At 38.3% G+C, this 23344-nt stretch overlaps 1 protein-coding gene across 7 annotated transcripts in view; it reads right to left on the bottom strand.

Moving 5' to 3' along the window:
* Positions 1-23344, bottom strand: part of DMD (dystrophin) — a 2671852-nt gene that overhangs the window by 392104 nt on the left and 2256404 nt on the right. For 6 of the 7 annotated variants that reach the window (XM_070365439.1, XM_070365442.1, XM_070365443.1 and 3 more), the window contains 2 exons: positions 16451-16623; positions 7187-7343 (listed from right to left, as the gene is read on the bottom strand). In XM_070365439.1, coding sequence (XP_070221540.1) covers positions 7187-7343; positions 16451-16623 — 330 coding nt within the window. Of the gene's footprint in view, positions 1-7186; positions 7344-16450; positions 16624-17407; positions 17531-23344 lie in introns of those variants that run through there. The other variant, XM_070365447.1, reaches the window with a different exon arrangement.

Genomic DNA, 23344 nt, shown 5'->3' with positions numbered 1-23344 from the left:
TGGCTCATTCATACACAGAACACTTAGCTCAACTAATAGTCTCTTTAGGTAGGCCACTACCTCTCAGTCTTTCTCTGGCCTTATTTTTTAATTTTATTTTCATAAAACTGATCTGATATGATTTTATTTTTGTTTAATTCTTTTTTTTTTTTTTTTTTTTTGGCTCTATTGTGTGGCTTGTAAGATCTTAGCTCCCTGACCAGGGATTGAGCCCCAGCAGTGAGAAGGCTGAGTCCTAATCACCTGATCACAAGGGAATTCCCCTGACATCATTTTATATATTAATGTATTGGCTTACTATGTGTTTCCCTCATTAAAGTTTGAATGTCTGTGGAGGTAGACTCTCATTTTGTTCACTATTGTACTTTCAGCCTTCAGCACAGAGTGGGTGCTCAATAAAAAATTATTGAAAGACTCAATAAATTCTAGGAGTCTGAGTTATGGTAGAGTTTTTCCTAAAATAATTTTTTTGAGGGAAATGGAAGAACACATAAAAAGATCAGGGACTTATCTGTGATTAAATGAAAATGTGTAAAAATTCTTGGTAAAGGCGAAGTGCTACACGAATATTATTTTAAGAGTATTTGTCAAGATATCAAAATATTTTGACATGGTTATAAAGAGGACTGTGGTAGAGAAGTCAATGTGTAAACTATTCATAGTTTATCTTATTATAGTCATTAAACAAAAGTAGCAAATCCTAGATGACTCTGTTCTCAAGTTCTGATGATAAAGCTAGTTTTCAGAAGACTTCTTCAAATGGCTAGAAATGTAGTTCTAAAAATAATTGAAAATCTTTTCTATTCAGCACTCCTAAATATGACTGCATAAAATACAAAACTTATACAAAAGCAGCTTTTACTCCATTAGCGATGAGGAACAGATCAAAAAGATGTTGATTTCCTCCATCCTAGTCAAGCAGACATCTTAGACTAGATAACTAACAGTGAACTTCGCTAGGGGATCAAAACTTGTTTAGAAATCCCAAGAGGCCAGGTCAATGACTGCTAGAATGACTCGCTGTATCACAACCCTTTTTGTTGTTGTTGTTTTTCAGAGGTGACAGGGAACAATACATTTATTTGGTAACACAAAGCTGACTTGAATCTTAATGTCCATTAATGGCACCTAAAGACATTTTCTTTGTCTGTGAAAAGACAAGACAGGGAACTCATCAAGCTAACACACATACTAAAACGCACCCAAAGGAAGCAGGCTGGTGTTGATAACAGAATTGCTTAAATAAATGTATAACCTACAATGTGATCTCAGGATAATTTTATTGAATTACTCAACCTTTCCCTCACTTTGTGGTGACTTCCGAGGAGATTGAATGCGCATAATATATGAGGTGACAAATGAACAAGTCCACTACTTTACTCAAGACTTTTTATTTGTCAACAGCATCCATGCAATACTGGCTTTCTGTCCCCTGTTTTCATAATGTATGTATTGATTACTTCTATCTAAATTTTAACTAGAAAATCTCAGGAAGCTTTGGAGGTGTCCTTATGGTCTCTACGGAAGGAATTAGAGAGGTTTTTAAGTTGAAAGATGAAAACCGAATGACAAACAATTTCATTAGTAAAAATGCAAACAAAACGTTATTACCTACAGTGTTCTTATAATCAAGGCCTAATTTCCATTTCAATTTGGGGTGGGATGAAGAGCATTAAATAAGCTCATGGTTTTATTGCAGTTCTCCTTGGAAATCCCCCACTATGATTTGCTCCTTTAAAACTCTCTCTAGGTTAATCACAGAAGTAGACAAGTAATAAATATCACTTTAGTGACTGCTCAAGTAAAACAAAGGAAGTCAGTTTTTAAAATATGTCTGGACCAGAATAATACACACTAATTGAAAACGCGTCAGTCTAGTGAGGCAAGTAATGAGGAACCGTAAAAGCCAGGATAATGTATGCAAAAGATATAAAAACTGGTCAGTTGGTATTTGCTAGGGCACATTTGAGCTTTAATTATTTATAACACTTGACTGCATATGGAGCATTATTTTATTAATTAGTCTTCAGAGTTATCCAGTTGCAGTTGTTATGCTGCCCAACTGATTTGGGGAACACAGATCCACTCCCAAGGGTGTAAAAACCTGCTCTGGGGAGTGAGACCGCAGTTCCCAAATACCTGCATGGACTCCCTTAGACTTTTACCTTTAGGAAAACTGTATACTCTTCAATAAGAGTTACTGAGATTGACTATGTATTTTTGCTTTAAGTAAAGAGTACAGTTCAGTTCAGTTGCTCAGTCATGTCCAATTCTTTGTGACCCCATGGACTGCAGACATATGATATTTTGCTATAAATTTCATCATTAATCTGCAATGATTTACTAAGAAAAGATAAATTACCTCTTTTATAAGAATTCTGATCTATAGAAAAAAGTGGAATATTTTAAATTACTATTTATACTTTTGCCATTTTAATGGGATTTGTATTCCCATAAAAGAGAAACAGCATTAATAATTTCTAATAGATAGCAGGTGATGTTGTTTTTTTTTTTAAAGTGACACACCAAATACATGGGGAGCAAGTTTACAATAAGAAATGAGCCATCTTAAAAAAAAATAAAGAAGCGAAATTTCTTGATTACTAGAACATTTTATATAAACAGTATTTGGAGTGAGAAACCCTTCAAGAGCACATTTTCTAAAAAGGCTACAAAACAAAATCTGTTCAAGACCAGATCTTGACAGAATTTTGTAATGGCTGCATTCCCTTTACCTCCTCCTAACTGGGTTCAGAAGCTCTGATAGAGAGGACACCTGATTTCAAGGATTTTTCCTTTGTTCTTTTTGTCCCCAGGCAGTGAGAGCATCATGAACTAGACAGCAATTCCACAACAACCATAAAAGGGCTACTGCATAAGTGTGACAGAACTGAGTAAACAGGGTGCTAAATTGCTCTCTCATCAACACTTAGGAGTGATGATGTTCTTTGAGCGAGTGCTTTGTGACATGGATTTTTCTTAAGGATACAAAGAGAATTTCATGAAAACATTGGACCAGAACCTGAGGAAAATCAGTGGGCATCAAAGTAGCTTTACACACTACGAAAAGATGCTTACTTGGGAGTAAACAAAAATCCTGCAAGTGAGGAAGGAACATCACTCTTGATTCTTTATCTCCCTGCGCTGGATCTCAGGAGGGCAGAGAATGAAGACGAGATTAGTTCATTGGCTGTTCTCCTTCCTTCCTGCCTCTTTATCTTCTTTCCTTAATTCCTTGGTTCCTTTATCTATTCAGTGTCTATCATGTACTAGACACTTTAGAAGGTGCTAGGGATAAAAATGACAACCCTCTTCTGAAAAGAAAGCTTCTTGGAGCACAAGGTTTAGTGAACGTGGTTGACATTAATCAAAAAGTCACACATATGCACGATGACAAGTAATGTTACATCATAGAAAGAAAAGTATGGTGTTATGAAGACATAAAGGGAGACCTAGTCAAATGTGAGCATTGGAAAAAAGCTTGCTTGATGTCTGAGCCAAGATGTAAAGGATTCTTAGACATTAGAATTTCCTAATTCTCATAATTAGGAAATTATGAGGGGGTAGGTTTGGGTAGAAAGGGTTTCAGACAGAGGATCAGTATATTCAAAGCCCCACCTGAGAGGAACAGAGAACTGGGAAAAAAACAAAAGCAGGCGTTATAGCTAGCATTAAGACAGCAAGAGGAAGAACAGTACGGGAACAGAAGGTTGGAGCAGACCAACCCTGGGGGGCTTGGGGGTCCTGCTGAGGATTTGTGGTCATTTCCCAATGGCATTGAAAAGTCACTGGGGAGTGTTAAGATGAGGACTGACATAATTCAATTTTTATTTTTACATAGATTACACAGACTGAAAATGTTGACTGCATTGTAGGGTGGTAAGAATAGATACAGAAAAGTGAGGAGAAAAGGTCTGTAGAAATGGTGATGATGACACAGTAGACAGGGTCAAGAGAAGTAAACTGATCCAGTAATGTGTTAGTGTCGGAAGGCTGGAGATTGGTCATCCTGAAAAGGTACTATGCATCAGTCTGCTCTGCTGTTGTTTGGATAGGAGAAACTAGTTAGTTAGATTCTCCAAGACTTGGGGTTTTGTAGATGACAGCAACAAGAAGATAATGAAGGAATTTAGGGTCTTGAAAGAGTTATCAATATTTAAATGCTTGATGACTGAATCTAAGTTGGACTTGGAGGGAGACAAAGATAGAAGATCAGTGGAACTAATATACAGAACCAAGAGTTATCAATAGGCTGGAAGTTCTGATACACCACAGAGAGGAAGCAGATGGGTATCTGAATAAGTATACTAACCAAGTGGGGATTAATTCACTTCAGTATGGTGGCTGTTAACCAGGACTCTACATCACATCTTCCTAAAGTATATCATTGATCATCAGATTATTCAGTAAAAGGACTGAGAATGATAAGGACTAACATTTTATAATAATCAGGGAGAGTGAGGCTGCATTTATGACAAAAGGTAGGCTCGAAGAAACTGTGAAAAAACTAAGTGGATCAAATTCCTCATCTTCAAGCTGAAAATCAAAGGAGCAATCACCATCTCACCTATGGAGGAGGCGGCTAGAATCCCAGTCTCCTGAATCCTAGTGCACCTGTCCAATGATTCATCACCTTTGACTTCTGGAACTAGAATAAAATGATACCTTTTGTACAAATTCTGTCTCATCTCACTATGTCATATAATGAATTCTACTTAAAATGCCCTTCCTTCTCAGTGAACCCTCTTCTACATATGCACGAATGTTTTAACTATATATTCAAGTGTTTAGAACATTTAAAAATATAGCTATTCTATCATTTATTGTTTAGTTGCTAAGGCATGTCTGATTGTTTGCAATCCTATGGACTGTATCCTGCCAGGCTCCTCTGTCCATGGGATTTTCCAGGCAAGAATACTGGAGTGGGTGGCATTCTCTTTTCCCACAAAACTGCCTTAATATTCTGAATTATATGGAGGGGAATGGCTAAAGAAGAACTGGCAGTTTTCTTGGCAATTATTTATCAACTCCTGGATCTTCTCTCGTGTTTTCTTCCCTTTCTGTAATCTTCTATACCTTCTTTTCTGGAGTAATATAAACCCTTGACCTTTCTTCAAGATGTGACTTTTGGCTGTGTCTTCATAGAGATCTTTCCTTTAAGTGCTGAACATACAAAAGTGGCACCATTCTATCAAGTTTTTATTGCTTGATGGCACCCCACTCCAGTATTCTTGCCTGGAAAATCCCATGGACGGAGGAGCCTGGTGGGCTGCAGTCCATGGGGTTGTGAAGAGTCGGACATGACTGAGCGACTTCACTTTCACTTTTCACTTTCATGCATTGGAGAAGGAAATGGCAACCCACTCCAGCGTTCTTGCCTGGAGAATCCCAGGGACGGCGGAGCCTGGTGGACTGCCGTCTATGGGGTCGCACAGAGTCGGACACAACTGAAGCAACTTAGCAGCAGCAGCAGTAATTTACTTGTTTTTCTATTCCCTTCTGTCCATGCACCTTTTATTCTCATTTCAAATGCCCCTATTAGTGTCTACTGTATGCCAGACACTTTGCTAGGGACTAGGGTCTTGGAGGTCAGCACGACCAAGTCTCTGCCTTCCTCACTTAGAGCTTAGTGGAGACAAAAATATAATGAAAAACAAAGAAAGAAAAGAAACAATTGATCTTTGTTGGAGAATGCTAGTGAGCAAGTTGTTATTCTGAAGACTGAGAAAGTAGAAATATTTACCCCACCTATCCTAGATGAGCAATAACCTGGGTACCCAAATAGTGGATGAGTATCCATTTTCTTTTCAGAGAAGCACTCCAGCTAACGGGCTGGTGGCTCAGTGATAAAGAATCCACCTGCCAAGCAGGAGACGTGGATTCGATCCCTGGGTTGGGAAGATCCCCAGAGAAGGAAATAGCAACTCACTCCAGTATTCTTACATGGGAAATTCCCTGGGCAGAGGAGCCTGGTAGGCCTCAGTCCATTGGGTTGCAAAAGAGTTGGACAGGACTTAGTGACTAAACAACAACTCCTGCTAATAGATGTAGAAGAAATGATAGAAATATGCAACTACTACATTGCAACCCATAGCCATTGATCACTAATAGCCACCAAAGTCACTCACACACAAGAGAAAACAAAGCACTATGTACCTCCTGGTGATGGGTGAATACATCACTATCTACGAAGCAGTCTTACCAAGAACAGTCAAATGTGAATATAATCCAACATGTAGAACTACACCATTCAGTAGAGCAGCTACTAGCCATATCTGAGCATTTGAAATGTGGCTAGTCTGAATTGAGCTGTGTTGTAGCCATTGTAATTGTAAATTTTTATATTGATTCCATGTTAAAATAATAATAATTATTGTTCTATAACTATGTAAGATGTTACCATTAGAGGAAACGGGGTGAAAGGCAAAGGGAAACTCTCTGCACTATTTCTGGAACTTAACTGTGAATCTGTAATTGCTTCCAAGTGAAAAAAAAAAAGGGATTTCAAAGACAAATTAGCCAAACACAATGTGTGGAACTTATTTCAATGCTTGTTTAAACCAAAAACTCAACCCCCTCAAACCTGTTAAAACATTTAAGCCATGTATATGAGAAGTAGAAATTTGAATACTGCCTTAGTATTTGTCATGATAAAATTACTGAGATATAAAAAGTGTTACAGTAACAATGTGGTTACCTTTAAAGAGCAAGTTCTTATCTTTTAGAGATGCTTTATCAAATATTCATGAATTAAATGATCTGTACCTGAGATTTGCTTTAAAATAATCAAGGACAAAGTAGAAGTAAGATTGGCCATGAATTCATAATTGTTGATTTTAATGGGTACACAGGGGTTTATTACAGAATGTCTGCTCTAGCATATGTTTAATATTTTCCAAAATAACACTTTAAAAGTATCACCAAAAGACATAGGCGAATCTTTTTTTTTCTTTTTTGGTACAGATATGGGCAAATCACAAATGATATTATTAATGCAGATGCTTTTGACATTTAAAATATAATGGCTTGGATTATTTCTAATTGACCTTTGGACTAGAGAAGTAAAAACGATTTCTATTAAACTTGATTTCTTTTCTTTTTTCAAACTAATCTCAGTCAAAACTAATTTTAAAATAGTTGTTGAATGCTTACTATATGCAAAGCACTCTGCTTAAAAATTTCCTACCCTGTGTATATCATTCTGCTTCTGAACTGCTGGGAAATCGCCTCCAATAGGTGCCTGACGGCTCAACTCATCGTCTTTCAGCTGTAGCCACACCAGAAGTTCCTGAAGAGAAAGGTGCAGACGCTTCCACTGGTCAGAACTGGCTTCCAAATGGGACCTGGAAAACAACGGGAGCAAACTGTGTGAGAATATCTTGAAAGATAAATGATGGTTCTAACAATCCCATTAAGGTACCTTGGTTGGTTGGTTCCATAGTGTGTAAATGTACTGTGAAGTATATAGCAGCCCTCAATAAAAGGGGCTTCTCTGGTGGCTCAGACAGTAAAGAATCTGCCTGCAATGCAGGAGACCCAGATACAGTCCCTGGGTCAGGAAGATCCCCTGGAGAAGGAAATGGCAACCCATTCTAGTATTCTTGCCTAGGGAATCCCATGGATATAGGAGCCTGGGGGCTACAGTCCATGGGGGTCACAAAGAGTCAGACACGACTGAGCGACTTTCACTTCACTTCACTTCCTCAATAAAAATCTGGCTCCCTGCTTTTGAGACCAACAAAATGGGGGGCTATTTTTTGGGGCAACTTTGAGGGAAGACTGTTTAGCTATATGTTTATTTTAATGTGCAGAATTCTGAGACTTCTGGCATGAAATATACACTGGAATGGATTGTTTTCCTGTAGTGTTGCAGTCAATGACTCTTAATGTCTCTGGTAGAAAAACTTGGACCCAGTGACTAATATAAAGCACTCAGTTTTTGTGTGACTCATGCTAGGACTGGAATTCTTTCTGTTTTGAGAAATGGAAAGGTCTCTCCCCATATTTTGACTTTTCCATTTCTACACCCTAGGCAGCCTCTTCCATTGACTCCTTCCATCTGGCATCTGTTCCTCTCTGCTCCTTTCCCCATATGCTCCTCCTCTGCATCTACCCTTCTTTATTCACGTGCACCTGGGATTTGTCTTCACCGAGTTCCAACATTTTCCGCTTTGTTTCCTCTGTGTACAATGTGCTGAGACAACAACAACTCATGTGGAAAAGTAAAAATCAGACATTGGCCTGCAAGCCTTCCCCCAACATGAATAATTTAGGCAAGAGGCTGAGTGCTTTACCACCAACTGTATTTAGAACATGGTAATCCATAGAAGGCATTTAAGACTATACAAATGAATGATCTGTGTTATAGAATCTGTATTTCATTTGGGGATAAGAAGCTAAATTAAGATAATAAATCATCATCCAGAAAACAAAGAAACTCAGAATGTGAGTCAAGCTGTACCCTCAGGTAAATCAAGAATTATGCTGCATTACTTACATCTGATCAGCAATTACTAATTAATTCATATAAATTAATGCTGCCTATAATATACATACAATATAGTTTCTAACGTTGCAGAGACTGAAATGCAAATTCACCAGGAAGAAAAGCATTCCCCTTTGCCATTTCATAACTTGGCCTGATATTTCAAATACCAGTCTCCTGCTGGTCTTAGTCAAACAGAATCACCAAATAGTGCCTAGGTGCTGAAATTAAATTACTCTAAACTTTCTGAGGGATAATTTGATGATACATAAATGTCTTTAAAATGTGCAAATACAACAATCCACAAGCTTAAAACTAAGGAACTTATTCTAAGAAAAAAACCGGGAAAGCATGCAGAGATACAGGTAGAAATCTGTTATTTACAGCAAACATATGATTGATACAAAGTAGAAACAACGTAAATATTCAATACTAGGAAAGTGCTTGCATATATATTGGTGAACTCATACAATGCAATGTTCAAATCCTGTGAACCCTACATGATGCTCAATGTGATGATGTAGGCAAATATTCATGGACATGGAAAAGATCAGTCTGTCAGTGGTTAAGTAAGAAAGTAGGGGAAAAAAAAAAGAAAGTAGGTTACAATAATGTATATCTCTTTTTCTAATGTGCTTGTATGTGTATCCGTGTGCACATGCTTGATTGTGCGTGAAAAAAATTCTGAAACAACAACTAGTTTATCCCTCACAGCTGGATTTACACGTGATGTACTTCTTCATCTTTAAACTTTTCCAAATCGCCAGAATTCTCTATTGTGAGCCATATAGACATTATATTCAGAAAAAAAAAATGAAGGTATTTTCATCAGGGAAATTAATCTGTTCAAGACTCTAAGGACATTATCATCTAAGCAATGAATCATGACATATCATAAATATCATGAATTAAATGTAACAGTGAAGACTGCATATGGCATAGAGGTCAGTTCTTTTAATGTTTCTGTTCCCTCCTCCTATTTCAATTATCACCTGGCCAGGATAAGCCGAAATGAGAGCTCCCTATGCAAGATTTTAGCTGTTTAATGACATGTAATGACTACTGGTTAAAAGGATTCCCTAGGGTGTCTGGAATTTGCAGCTTGGGCCCCTTGGGGGTAAAGAAGGCTGTCAAGCAGGACACATTGAAAGGTAGAGACAGGCACAGTGCAGACATGGAAAGGCAGTGAATGCTAAATAAGACACTGATTAGATAAATATTTATTGAGTGCCACTCAGTCCCAATCAAGCACTGGGGAGTAAGGAGAGTGGAAGGTAAGGTGGGATATAAGGATGTCTAGTGCCTGGCCTCCATGTGTCTGGTGAAGGAAATAACACCTCCCTGCTCAAGGGCAGGTGGACCAAGATGAGTCTTCCAACTGCTGCTTTCTTTACACAAGGCAGTGCTACAACCCGTCCAGGATAAATGGTGTTGACCAATAATTAGCAGGTCAAGGAAACCCTTTGTGCCCCCTAAGAAGAGGCAAAAAAAAAAAAAAAAAAGAGCACTGAGACTCAGGGAATTCTGTTCTAAAGGATCTAAGAGAAACTTCAGGGGCACAGGACACCCAAGAGAGTTAACAGAGGAACAGAAGGGCCTGGGATCCTGTGTGACACAAAGCTCTCACTTTTCTGGGTGAGGGGGCCTTCCTTAGTCATCCCTGAGGCATAGCATTAGATCACTTTCCCAAACATCTGATCACCTTAAGTACATATCAAATGACTTTCTGTTCCTTGCTGAAGCCTGAGGGTGAAAGGAAAGATGTGATATGTGGACAAAAACAAGCTATAAAAGACAGTGGACAGTGGGTTCGGGCTGGAGAGGAGAAACCTCAGTCAGATAATGTCTTCTGCTTTAAAACAACAGATAGAAAATCTATAGCCATGATTCTCAAACTTTAGTGTGCATAAGAAACACTCGAGCAGCTTGTTTAACGTACAGACTCCTAAGTTTCATCCCAGAATTTTGGCACTTGAAACTTTTTTATTGAAAAAAATAAAAATAAAGTCTTACTGCTGATTTACAATATGATATTAGTTTCAGTTGTACAGCACAGTCATTTGGTATTTTTGCAGCTTACACTCCATTTTAAGCTATTACAAGGTAATGGCTATAATTCCCTGTGCTATATAATATATGCTTGCTGCTTGCCTATTTTATACATAGTAGTTTGTATCTCTTAATCCCATTCCTTTAATTTGTCCCTCCCCTCCTCCCTCTCCCCTTTGGTAATCACAAGTTTGAAATCTAAAAAATAATCAAATGAACGAATATGCAAAAAAGAAACAGACTCACAGATACTGAGTTTCTATAATTTGAAAAAGGCTCTTCACAACTCTGCCAGTTGTGAGCTCCAGCACCACTCTTAGAGGAAGAATTTCTTAAAGTATTTCGTATGTGCCCTAAGCATTACTTATTGGTTTCCACAGGGCAAAGGTGGAATTTGCCAGTGACATGATTTTTAAGGAGATCTAACTGTAATGAAATGCTCTGAGCTCAGAAAACATTTTCTCTGGTCATGCTAAGCTGGTGGAGTGTTGTCAAGACACATTTCTAATGCATTTGTTGGAAGCAGCTGCCCCATTTTTATTTTCAAGATTGTACACCAGATATTTCTAAATGATTAACCTATGTTTATATTTGGAATTTTTCTTGAAAATGTTCCTTTGTATTTGTAATGACTGCCTCACCCCTACCCAATTTTATCATTAACTCTTAGGGTTAAAAGGAATTTTAGAGATTATTCAACCTGCTTGTTTTGTAAATGTGGGAACTGAGACACAAAGGTACAAAGACACGTGCTGAAACACAAAACTTGAGCTGACATTGACATGGGAAGTGGAAACTGCAAACTTTCCTCATATGAGGAAATCTTTAACCTTGATGGTTTCCACCAAATGTTTTGGAGTCCCTGAGCAAAATACATTTCCTGCTAATTGGCGAATGTACTCTATTTATCCCTGCCTACTCAACAGAAAATAAAAGAGGATGTTTGAAGAGACACACTTAGGTTCTATGCATTTTCTATTAATCTTTATTAGTGAGGATAAGCGCTTAGGGGTTACTAGCTTTTAACAAGGCAAGTAGCAATCTTTAATACAGATAATTTCTGTAATTTTTAAGGTTTAGGTAAAATGCAGAACCTTTAGGTATGCTGGGATATATAACTTGGTCTTTACGAAACTCTTCAGTGTCAGGACTCTAAGAATTATAGGGCTGCTAAGGTGATTGTTATTTCTCTAGACACAGATATTTCAAGTGTGATTCAGTTGATGCCTAGTTTGAAATCCTTAATAAAACTTTACTCTGAAAGGCATCTATTCTTAAAGCAAAATGTGTTATACTGAATTCATTTTTCACTTTGACTTCCTTTATAAAACTAATGATATATCCCTGTATATCTTTGGTACTCTTGTGTAAAAAGATAGCATTCAAGCATACAGAAAGAAAAGGTAAGAGTGCAGAAATAATAAGGAACCACAGAAATAAAATGGGAGTTATGGGGCTTTAAATAAAGAGAATTAAGCTCAAAGAGAAGTAAACATCTTTTCTTCCCGCTGGGAGATGAACTCCAACTTTCAAACATAATTAATATCTCAAGAGTAAGGAAAAGGTCAGAGACACTCAGTGTCCAAGTAGCATTTTTCTTTCAAAGACAGAAAGACTTTGCTTTCTTTTGCTTTTTTTTTGTCCTCCATCAGAGAAAAGACTTCTAATTATTCTAATTTCTAATACCTTGTACTTTCTAAAAGATTTCCTGCTGCTGTGGACCATACAATCTTGGTGTCCTCACCTCTCAAATGAATGCTCAAAATTTCATAAAAGGGATTATCTTTATATAATATCTATAAGTTTCTCCCCAAGTATAAAAATCTCACATAATATAAATTTTGCTGAAATTATGTGGATGTATGTGATTCTCATAGTTAATAATATATACAATAATCTGGAAAATAAATTTAGTGGCAGGTTAAATTAAAATGTCTGTACTTAATCCTTATGTAAAAAATACGCTTGATCACTTCTCAAATTATTCACATTTTCAAAATTAAAAACACAAGGTTTGTAGACACAGAACATTTTAGAATGAGAAACACCTTAGTTGACACATTGCCGTGCTGATGTTGGAAGATGTCATCAGTGACTTTGTGTGTGTGCATGTGTGTGTGTGTGTGTACTTAAGTAGAAATTTTTCACTCTATTTTTCTCCCACTTAAAGCAGTTAATCTTTAGTTCAATGGCACTTAGCTATCACTGAGTATTTACTTCTCTTTCTTATATCTCTTGGACAAAATGCAATGTGATAACACATGTAGAACAGATGGCATACACTTTCTTTGAACTAAATTATGAGATACAATTTCAATTAAGGAATTCTTTTCTCTCAAAGACATTGTATTTACTTTCTCTTATATCATACCTTTGAACTTAATCAGTTCTTTTAAACATAAGAAAACCAAGGTAAAAAGCTCAATATAATTTGCCATCACAAGGAGTGATTGTAGAATTTAAAATAATAGGATTGTAGAATTGCAAGGGGACTTGAAGAGACCACCCGTGTGTCTGGTCTAACTTCCTCATTTCTGCAAGAGAGAAAATTAAATTCTGAAGCATTAAAGTGATTTGCTCAAGAATAGATGCTAGGTAGTAGCAGAGCCAGAGGAGAAACCACATCTCCCAGCTGTTGGTCCAGGACCATTTCAACTCTACCTCACCAACTCATTTATAACTTGGAGTTTTGTATTTGTCTGATTTAGCTGAAGGTAGCTAGGATAGTCCTATGAAACAACTCAGGAATACTTCAAAGAACTTGCCATCAAGTGTAATGAGAATAGTACAGGGAAGACCTGGTAAAGAAACAGAAAGGGAAACCTTGATTATGGAATTCGAGACAATATCTGGAGGATGAGAGGACAGACCGTGTTCGAAGTGTGAGGACTGACAAATGTATATACTCATATGGGACAGTGAAAAAATTGTTGGAGAACAGGGAAGGGGTTAGAAAGCAGAATTTATATGAAGCAGAAAATCCATGTTGGGCAGTAACTAAATGGCTGCTTGGTGAGGAAGGAAATGGGAAACAGAGGAGAGACCGAAAGGGAAGGGGTTAGCAGAGGCTTATTAGGCATGGTTGATGGAGAGTGGAAGGTCACTAGATTCTAGTGACTAAATATCAGCTTCATGAGAGCAGTGATTTTCTTTGGTGTGTTTTGCCACTTGTGTACTCTCCATGCCTAGGAGACTGCCTTTTACGGAGTAAATATCCAGTAAATATTTGCTGAATGAACAGATAAATCAGTGACTGAAATATGGGCACCAAGATGGAAGTTCTTGACCAGAGGGATGATAGGATAGAAACAATGTCCAAGGAAGAATATTTTTGTAAATCTGTAATGGATGGTCTCAATGTAAAAAGACAGAGACAAATCTTTCATTACGGAATGACCTGATGAAGACTTAAATAAGAATCACAATCATAGGAAGAGACATATAAAAATGGCTTCAGAATCTCTTATGAAACAACAAACAATTGTAAGTTTTCATTATAATATGTTGTAGCTTAGGTAAACACAAGGCTGTCTTTCCGGGGTATCCTTGGAAGTTTTCTTAATTGTGGTGACTTTTCACTATAAAATAATGCCGATGGAGGAAGTGACCAGGTTGGCAATGCAAGCTTTTCTGTCACTGATGGTTCTGTATCTAAGTGTTCCAGGGTTCATCTATCCTATTCCATAACCACCCCCAATTACTACCTCTACTGTGCTTTTCCTAGCTGAACCCTGCCACTCAGCACAGATTGACTGATACCTTTATTTCAGCCAAGCGTCAGGAAATAAACTGAATCGCTTTAATGTGAAGAATGACTTCCTTGCTTTTTCATAAGTGAGTGTTTATAACACATTCTGCATTATTTGAGAGGCCTACTTAAAAGCCAAAACCATTGATCTGAATATTTAAATTCTCGAATTTGCAGTACCTCAGATGAGCTAAGGTAACTGTTTTCTACTTGATTAATGACAGCAAGAATTCAACTGCAGTAGCTGGCATATGGGAAATTGCTGAGAATGAAGAGCCCATATTTTGGCTGACATGCTGTTCGCCGCTTTCAATTCTCCTTTAATTTCATCAAGTTCACATGAAGGAGAGAAAAGGCACTGGGTGATGTTCAGAACAGTTGTAGCACCTTTCTTTTTCTCTTCCGCAAGAAAAGAATAACTTTTTTTTCTTTCTCTACCGGTATCATTCTCATCTCACAAGTTTCATTCCTTTATAATGACAGATGTTCTGAAAGTGGCCGGTGTCATTACAGACACTGACCTCTCTAAGAGATGAACCTGTAGAACGCAAACGGAGCTTCCTTATCTTTGAAAATGCCATTGCCCCTTATTGCCCACAATGACACGTCCATACAAAATTCATGGATCACATAGGGAGAGAAAAACGAGTGCCTTGGAAGCTGGGGTACAAAACTGGCGGGTGAGGGTGGGACCACAGAAATAAAAATATTTTTCTCCTCCCAGAAATTGGCTTCTCTGTTTCATCCTTTCACATATTACATGTTTATGTGTAAACATTAGGTGAGACTTACCTTCTCTTTCTGCCTTTATATTCTCTGCCATAATATGATGGTTCAAACCTCAGACTTTGGAGCCAGACCTCCCTATGTTCCAATCTTTGATCTGCCATTTACTAACTAAGAGACCTTGGGGAAGCTATTTAGCCACTCCCTGTGTTACTGTCTTCAAATGCAAAGAGAGGATAATAATACAATGTCTCTCTTGGAGCAGCTGAGAGTGTTAAATGGGTCAACAAATCTACAGTGCCCATGACACTGCATGGTATGTGAAGCATACTGTATAAGTGTTAGTTGCTACCATCATTATTATGTCAGATGAAGTGCAGACTTCTACAAGAGTGCTTTCAAATGAAGAAATTCCAGTTATATTTTTTCCTCATTATAGAAGCAAAGACACTCTACGTCCAATTTGGGACAACTTAGAAGGACTTATTAAGAAGAAAAACAATCTCCCTCCAGTCATCTTACGACTGAGTGGTGGTAACGACTCCCAGTGTGGAGTGCGTTCCGCTTCTCCTTCCCTGCAATAACAGACCTCCTCTCGACAAAGAAAGAAAAAAGAAAAGAACACAGAATACTTTTATAAAGAGATGTGAATTAGGCAAAGCAACTGATTAGAAAGCAGGAAGCCTGCTTTGCAACCCCTGCACCTCCTATGTCACCCAGGTGGCACCGGGCATTTCATTTCCTCACTCTCTGTTCCTTAGCCTCCATTGAACTACTGCAAAATGGGTACAGCAAGAGTGTCTCTCTGCCCTCCTTACAACAAAGCTGGGATGTACTCACTAACTTCTCAAGAGAGTGCTGTTAACACAGAAAAGGGCAAAGTGAGAAATAGGTGGGTATAGAATAGCTAAAGGCATAGTTTAGAGAGGATGTGGAAATGCAATGTGAGAGGGAACGAAAGGCAGGAAGGAGCTGTCATCTCTCCCTAGCTGTGGGAGCTCTGGGGAGATTTCCTTTAAGTTGCTGACTATAACATGTTATAGTATTTGAAGAATGTCCTCAGTAATGCATTTAGAATAATGCCAAAGAAAGAATTCCATAATAAACATACATCAGTTTTATCACTTTTTGAATCACCGTGTGATAAACCAAGAGAAAACGCTATGAAATCAGGATGCCTGAGCTCCTCATTTGAATTCACTCTAATGTCTTAATATATATGTCTCGCATGGTTATAAAACAGCACCATTCTGATCGCATCTGAACCCTCAGCTATCATCCCCATATGGGGCAAACAAATGGTTCATTTATTAAAAATAAAACAAGTCATTCTGAAATTGGGGGATTTACATAAACATAGGAGATATTGTGCTAGGAAAATGAGGGGAAGGTTGCCATTTTAATTTCTTTCTGGCCTATTTTAGTTCGGGATCTTTTCTTACCTGATATTGAGAGACTTTTTCCGCAGCTCACTCCACTTGAAATTCATATTATCCAAACGTCTTTGTAATAGGACCGCGTCATCAGAACCTTCCAGGGATCTCAGGATTTTTTGGCCATTTTCATCTAGGTTGTGATAGATATCTGTGTGAGCTTCGATTTCTCCTTGGAGGTCCTACGGGGCATCAGTGAGAAGAACACATGCAGAATTACTAAACAAAAAAAAGACCGGGCTGTGACTGTGAATTTGGAGAATGGCAAAAAAAAAAAAAAAAAAATAGACTATTAGTTCAAAAGGCATTTTAATGGTTCAACTAACAAGAAGATATACCTCCAACTAACAAGAAGATACACCCCCAACTCTTCCTGGTGTATTATCTCTTTATGTTATTATGCAAATTCAAATTCAAAATGGGCGTCTTACTAGGTATAATAAATTTATTCCTTGAGATGAATTGGGACATAATGTATTTATAACTTTATAAATTTCTTAAGTTCTGTCTTCCACTTCATGGACAAAATACACTGTTTTATGGAAGTGATAGGAAAGAAAACTCCGTGATTAAGTGCACCCTGGTGCCAATCACCGTATTACACTCTGAGTCAAGTCATATTTTCCAAGCACATAGTACTATGTAGAATCGACTCTAACCATAAAAGCGCAGAGAGACTAATCAACAAGGCTGAACTGGTCCATAGCACCAGCACACTCATGGGATTTGATCATGCGAGAGAATCCTCCTGACCATACACGTTAAGTTCACCTTGGTAAGACAACCTCATACATTTATTACAGCATCACATATTTGGTAAGAGTTCCCATTTAAAATCCCATCACATTTTTAGGCTCAACAGGTGGAAAAGTCCAAAGGACCTTTATAAGAGCTATAAGAAGTGATGCCTTCAACCTCATTTGCTATACACAGATCAAGAAAATTATCATAGTAGAAGAATCTGACCTTTACATGGTATGTCTTCCTGTGTAACATTTTCAGCTTGAACCGGGGACTACAGCACTGATCCTGTTGCATAGCAATCCTGAGAAAACCCAGCGACTGAAAGAGCCCTGCTTTAAAATGCCAACTTTGCTTACATTCTGTTGACAGAATGAATTTCAGAGCACAGGCCTCACCAGTCAATAATAATAAACAGCCACTTTGTACTCCTCACTAAACGGTAGCCAGGCCTGTGGATGTGGGAGGGACCTCGTGGAGAGGAGGCCTGGAATATGCAACTGACAGTTTATATTACACAGCCAACTTTTCTTATCATTTTGCCATTATAAGCCAGAGACATTATAAATTCACTTTCTATGTGTGTTTCCCTCCTTGTTCCCAGCAGAACGGTCAAAGCCAAAGGAACATTCCTTAGAGAGCTGCTGGCTACTAGCATTCCTTTCTGCCCACACAATGAATGGAGGCTTTGTACATTATCTGACTTGCTCTGAGAGATTTGTATGCTTCTGTTCAACAACTTTAAAAATTCATTCTGAAGCTCTGAACAATTGGATTGATCTGTATAACTAGAAAAGTCCCCCCCGCACCTTTCTAAAATTGAATTAAATTACTCTTCTAAAGGAAGGAAGGAAAAGTGGCAGCAATAACATATTATAAAATCTGAGGAACTGGCCTGTGTCTTCAGTCATGGCCTCTTAGATGCAGGATTTTGAATGTTTTAGGGGTCAGGTGGATTGAAGATGAATGACCTCTGTCACGGTTTTGGGCAGCCAAAGTAACACTCACGGACTCTAAGAATTGTCTCATTCCCTTCGACTGGAAGACAGGAGGGGAATGTGGAAAAACCATGTCTGAATTTGAAAGAATAGAAATACTAAAACAGATCGAGGAACATCTATCTTTATCCCATCAAAAACAGGCTTATTCTGGAAGGATTTAGCCTGATTTTGAAACTAGCTGATGTGGTAGAAAACTAGTATTGGGCTTCTTGCTGAATGGAGCATGATCAAATATACATGCAATTTACATTTGTGTACCTACATGCTGAAGGAGATCAGCCCTGGGATTTCTTTGGAAGGAATGATGCTAAAGCTGAAACTCCAGTACTTTGGCCACCTCATGCGAAGAGTTGACTCATTGGAAAAGACTGATGCTGGGAGGGATTGGGGGCAGGAGGAGAAGGGGACAACAGAGGATGAGATGGCTGGATGGCATCACTGACTCGATGGACGTGAGTCTCAGTGAACTCTGGGAGTTGGTGATGGACAGGGAGGCCTGGCGTGCTGCGATTCATGGGGTCGCAAAGAGTCAGACACAACTGAGCGACTGATCTGATCTGATCTGATCTGTACCTACATGCAAAAACATGCCCTGCTGAATTTGCCACTTCTTCAGTGAAAGAGCAAAGTGAGGTTAACATATCTAAATAATTCAGGACTAAAACCCAAACAGATTCAAGTTCTCAAGATAATGCCCCCCACTTTTCTCTTTTACTTTACTCTTCTTGTTGTATTTGATTTGTTTGCTACCTAAAACTGTGCCTCAGAGCATACACTTAAGGAATTAAGATCAAACCTTTTGTTGTCAACAAATGAAGATATTTTGACTGATACAATCAGCTTTCTACATCAGCATGCATATAAATTATAGTACATTTGAATTTTTGCATTCTGCATTTAGAGCAGAGACTCAGGCTCAACCAATAGTTCCTTAGAGATTATGTCTATTGTGAAGTCATCAAGACTTTGCTGAATAAATGAGAGGTCTTCCCAAGCATAAATAGGACGGTGATGCATGGGTCTGCTAATTTTCATCTTTGCCATTTACACTGCCCTGAATTTAAACATCTGTGTTGTATCATCAAGAAAGGAATGAGTATAAAATGGATAAAGCAGTATTTGTTGAGGACCAGTTATTTGTCTAGCCATAGAGTTGGACACGACTGAAGTGACTTAGCAGCAGCAGCAGCACTGTGGGAAACATAAGAGGAAGGCAAGAGACAGTTATCCTTGTACTTTTTCTAGAATCTAGCGTGCACTTTTTCTTTAACTCATTCATATTACTAACTACACATTGAGAATTCCCTGCCAAACCACATAGATACTCAGATTAAAATTTCTTCCCTTGGAGATTCAGAAGTAGTTTAAGGAAAGTCCTAACATTGGCAAGAAAGTAACTCAACTCAGTATTACTTCTGTAATTCATGATGGTGGTTTAGAGCAACAAATGTCACATGTATAGTAAGAGAGCTTTACAGTTTATAATGCAGTTACAAATGTATCGCTTTAGATATTCCTACTCCTTGCCCTGTGAAGTACATGATATTTTCTCTGTTTTACAGATGAGAGCATGGAGGCTCAATAATGTGTAACTGACTTGCCAAAAGTGTTAAATGTGGTCAAGGGATGCAGTTCTTTTGACTCTGGAAGATCATAGGCTCTCTACACACCATTTGAGATACGCACTGGCTATAACAAACAGTGGTTATTTATTCAAGCTGAACAAGGTTACTGCTAACAAGGGGAAAAAACTATTGAGGCAAGAGCACATGGAAAGACAGCATTGCTGATTTTGATTAAAATTTACCCACACGGATTGATTCCGTCAAAATGAAAAATGGAAACCCTACTACCCTTTTCACTTTGCTATTGGGCATCTGGGACCAACTGTGAGCAAAACTTCTTTGCATGGAGGTCTCCTTACTACAAAATATCCCTGCTGACAGAACAGAAATTCTCTCAGCAGTAATTCATTCCTTTGTCTAAAGGAACCGTATGAACATTACATGAAGTAATGAGGTGACATTATAGCATGGACACAGTTTGACCATGATCTTTTGGGTTGGTGGGCTGGTAGGGATTCTGTCAAGCTACAGGACTCAGGTTGGTTGCTCGGCCATGGAGACGAGTATCCGTGGGGACCAGAAGGTTTCTTTAGGAAGTTGGCATGCTGGAGTGGAGATTTTTCAGTACAATCAAGCAGCAAGATCCCAGGCAGGGAGGGAGACATCCACAGGGGAAGTAGGAAGGCACTTGCTCACACTAGCAGAAAATTACCACCATGGCATTCATCTCAAGATGAACCTTTAGACTCAGGGACCCAGAAAAGCAGAAGTCGGGATGCAGAATCAAGTGGACTTCTCAGAGGAGACCCAACCTGGGCAAAAAAGTAATTTCCACAGATTTTTTAAGGAGTTTTATTTCACTCCTGACTTAACAAGAAAACACCACTCAAGCCTTAGTTGCTACATTCAATGTAAGTTTTCTCTTCTTTCTGTGATTGTATTCTTTAGGGAGAACAAGAACTAATGGACGGGGGAAAACGGATTTGTTATATAACAACAGAGGCCGAGCAACAACATATATAATAAGACTTCCTTTACGGCAGACACTGTCTAAAGCACTGTATATACATGAGCTCATTTAATCCTCTCAGTAACTCTCTAGGGTAGGCATTATGAATATCTTCTCTTTACACATAAGAGAATGAAATTACAGAGAGGTTCCGTAAAAAATGCACAAGGTCACACAGCTAATAAACCATGCAGAGATTTTTCAAACCCTGGCCGTCAGACTCCAGGGACTGGACTCATACCCACTAGGCTCTATCACTTCTAACTTTTTCCCTTTTAATTAAAAATGTTTCCTATTAATTTTTCCTAGTAATAATACTCCTGCCCAAATTACAGCAACTCCAGCACTGCCATTAGACAAGGTAGACTAACGTTGTTTTCTGTATTCCAGGAGTGATTTTACAGTCTCATTAATATGGAGACTGTTAAACACATCTGAGGCAGTGGACAGATATAGCCAATTCAACAAGAGAGAGCATAAAATAACTGAGAAGATGGGTGCCACTGCAAAAAGAATATGTAGCCCCTCCCCTTAGAAAGAGACCTTTAAAGTTATATATAATTATGGAGCAAATTTCAACTGTGAATATCAAGGAAGTTTGGATATGAGACAAGTAATATGCTTGCTGCTAAGCTGCTAAGTTGCTTCAGTCGTTTCCGACTCTGTACGACCCCATAGACAGCAGCCCACCAGGTTCTGCCGTTCTTGTGATTCTCCAGGCAAGAATACTGCTTACTGGAGAGCAGTTTTAGGAGTAGGGAGTACTGTGTTTCCTGGGAGCATTTTCAAATCTCACCGCTCCTTCTTTTCTGAGCATCTAGCCTCCTTCTGTCATAAGTTGCCTTTCTGAGCCTCCAGGGAAAACTGATGGGAAAGTGCAGGTACAGAGACATAGCTTTAGTCTCTTTCTCCTCTTTTCATTAACAGTTGCATAAGTTTAAAGACTCTTTTACCTCCCTGGCTTCAACAAATATTAAATAGCAATACCTTACCTGCTGGGTTGTTTTGAGTATTATATGGAATAATTTGGTAATATACTTTGAACATCGTCCAGAACCCGATAAGCCTTTAATGTGTGCTGTGTGCTCAGTTGCTCAGTCGTGTCCAACTCTTTGCAATCCCATGGACTGGAGCCCGCCAGACTCCTCTGTCCATGGGATTCTCCAGGCAAAAACACTGGAGTGGGCTGCCATTTACTACTCCATAAGCCTTTAATTTAATAAGGATGATGTAAGGATTTCTTATGAGAATCAATGTGGGGGGAAAGGGTATGGAAATAGACTTTACAAAATCATGGAACTTTGTTTGAGCCTTGAAGGATGGAGAAGGGAAGAGAGGGGTGAAGGGAAGAGGAAGAGGGTATTTTAAGGGAGAAAAGCCTGGAAAGGGCAGAAATGTGGGAAGGAGTTTGGATTATGAGCGAGTACAACAAATTCCATGACCTGATTGTAACAGACAATGAGTGCTGAGAAGAACCAGGTGGAATGGGTCAAGGTCCTTAAACTAAGTAGGATAAAGGCATTCTTTCAAGAAGGCAGTAAGAATAGAGTTTCATAAAGAAAATAAAGGACAAAGATGAGATTATTAAACATTAAATTTGTATGATTTTGTTCAACAAGTAGAATGATCCAGGGTGATCTTAAGTACTAAGACAACTAGGGAAGAATATGAAACGTTATAAAAGTTTTATTAGAAGAAAAATAAAGAAGGGCGATGCCAAGAATTAGTTACTGCTACACCCTTCTGTTTATTATTCAAACAAATGGTTATGATACTATTCCAAAACACCAGGTAATAGATTCCACATATTCTCTTTCCTATGTATATGGTATTGTTTGTGTCTAAAAAAGAACTTAGCAAATGATAATCTCCTTATCTTGAATATAACTGAGAAGCAATAAAACAAAAACAATAAAAAGATATAGGAAGAGTAAGTAACCAAATCTCCCTAAAAAATTCATTGCAGACACACCATCTCTAATCTTTTCTGAAAGCAATTAGTATGTGAATAATGATAAGGTCATTAGTTCTCTTTACCAGTAATTTTTGCCTAATTCAAATAAGCTTGATAGGAAAAGAAAGGGTGATGATCTGATTTCCAAGAACTTAAAAGGTCAGAATCAGAAGATCCAAAATAGGAGAGAAGTTATCCTTAAGGGCTAAACTGAGAGCAGCAGGAAGTGACTCCTGACAGAGAACCTGAAAGGTGTAGAAGGAGCCGCGGGCACTCAGAGGTGACCAGGGTCACACCGTGTGGAAACTAACAGCCCTATATATTATTTGCCCTTGCAGGCATTACCTAACTTTAAAGCAAAGCAAAACAATTAGTGTTAATGACAATGATCCTGAATGAGCCAGAAACAGGCAGATTCATGTTCAATAAACTCTATGTAAGAATAAAGTAGTGTATGTAAAACTCTTTGAATGAATTTCTCCAACACAGTTATTCTGAAAAGGTGTTGATGCTTTAAAGAAGTTAAATAAAACAAAAACAAACATGCCAAAATAAAGCTCCCTTAGCTTGGTTATCCAAAATGATTTGTTAAACACACACACACACACAAACATTTCGTTATGAGAACAGAAA

This window comes from Bos mutus, chromosome X (genome assembly GCF_027580195.1).
Source record: "Bos mutus isolate GX-2022 chromosome X, NWIPB_WYAK_1.1, whole genome shotgun sequence".
Lineage (NCBI taxonomy): Eukaryota > Metazoa > Chordata > Mammalia > Artiodactyla > Bovidae > Bos > Bos mutus.
This window is presented reverse-complemented; position numbering and strand designations above follow the sequence as displayed.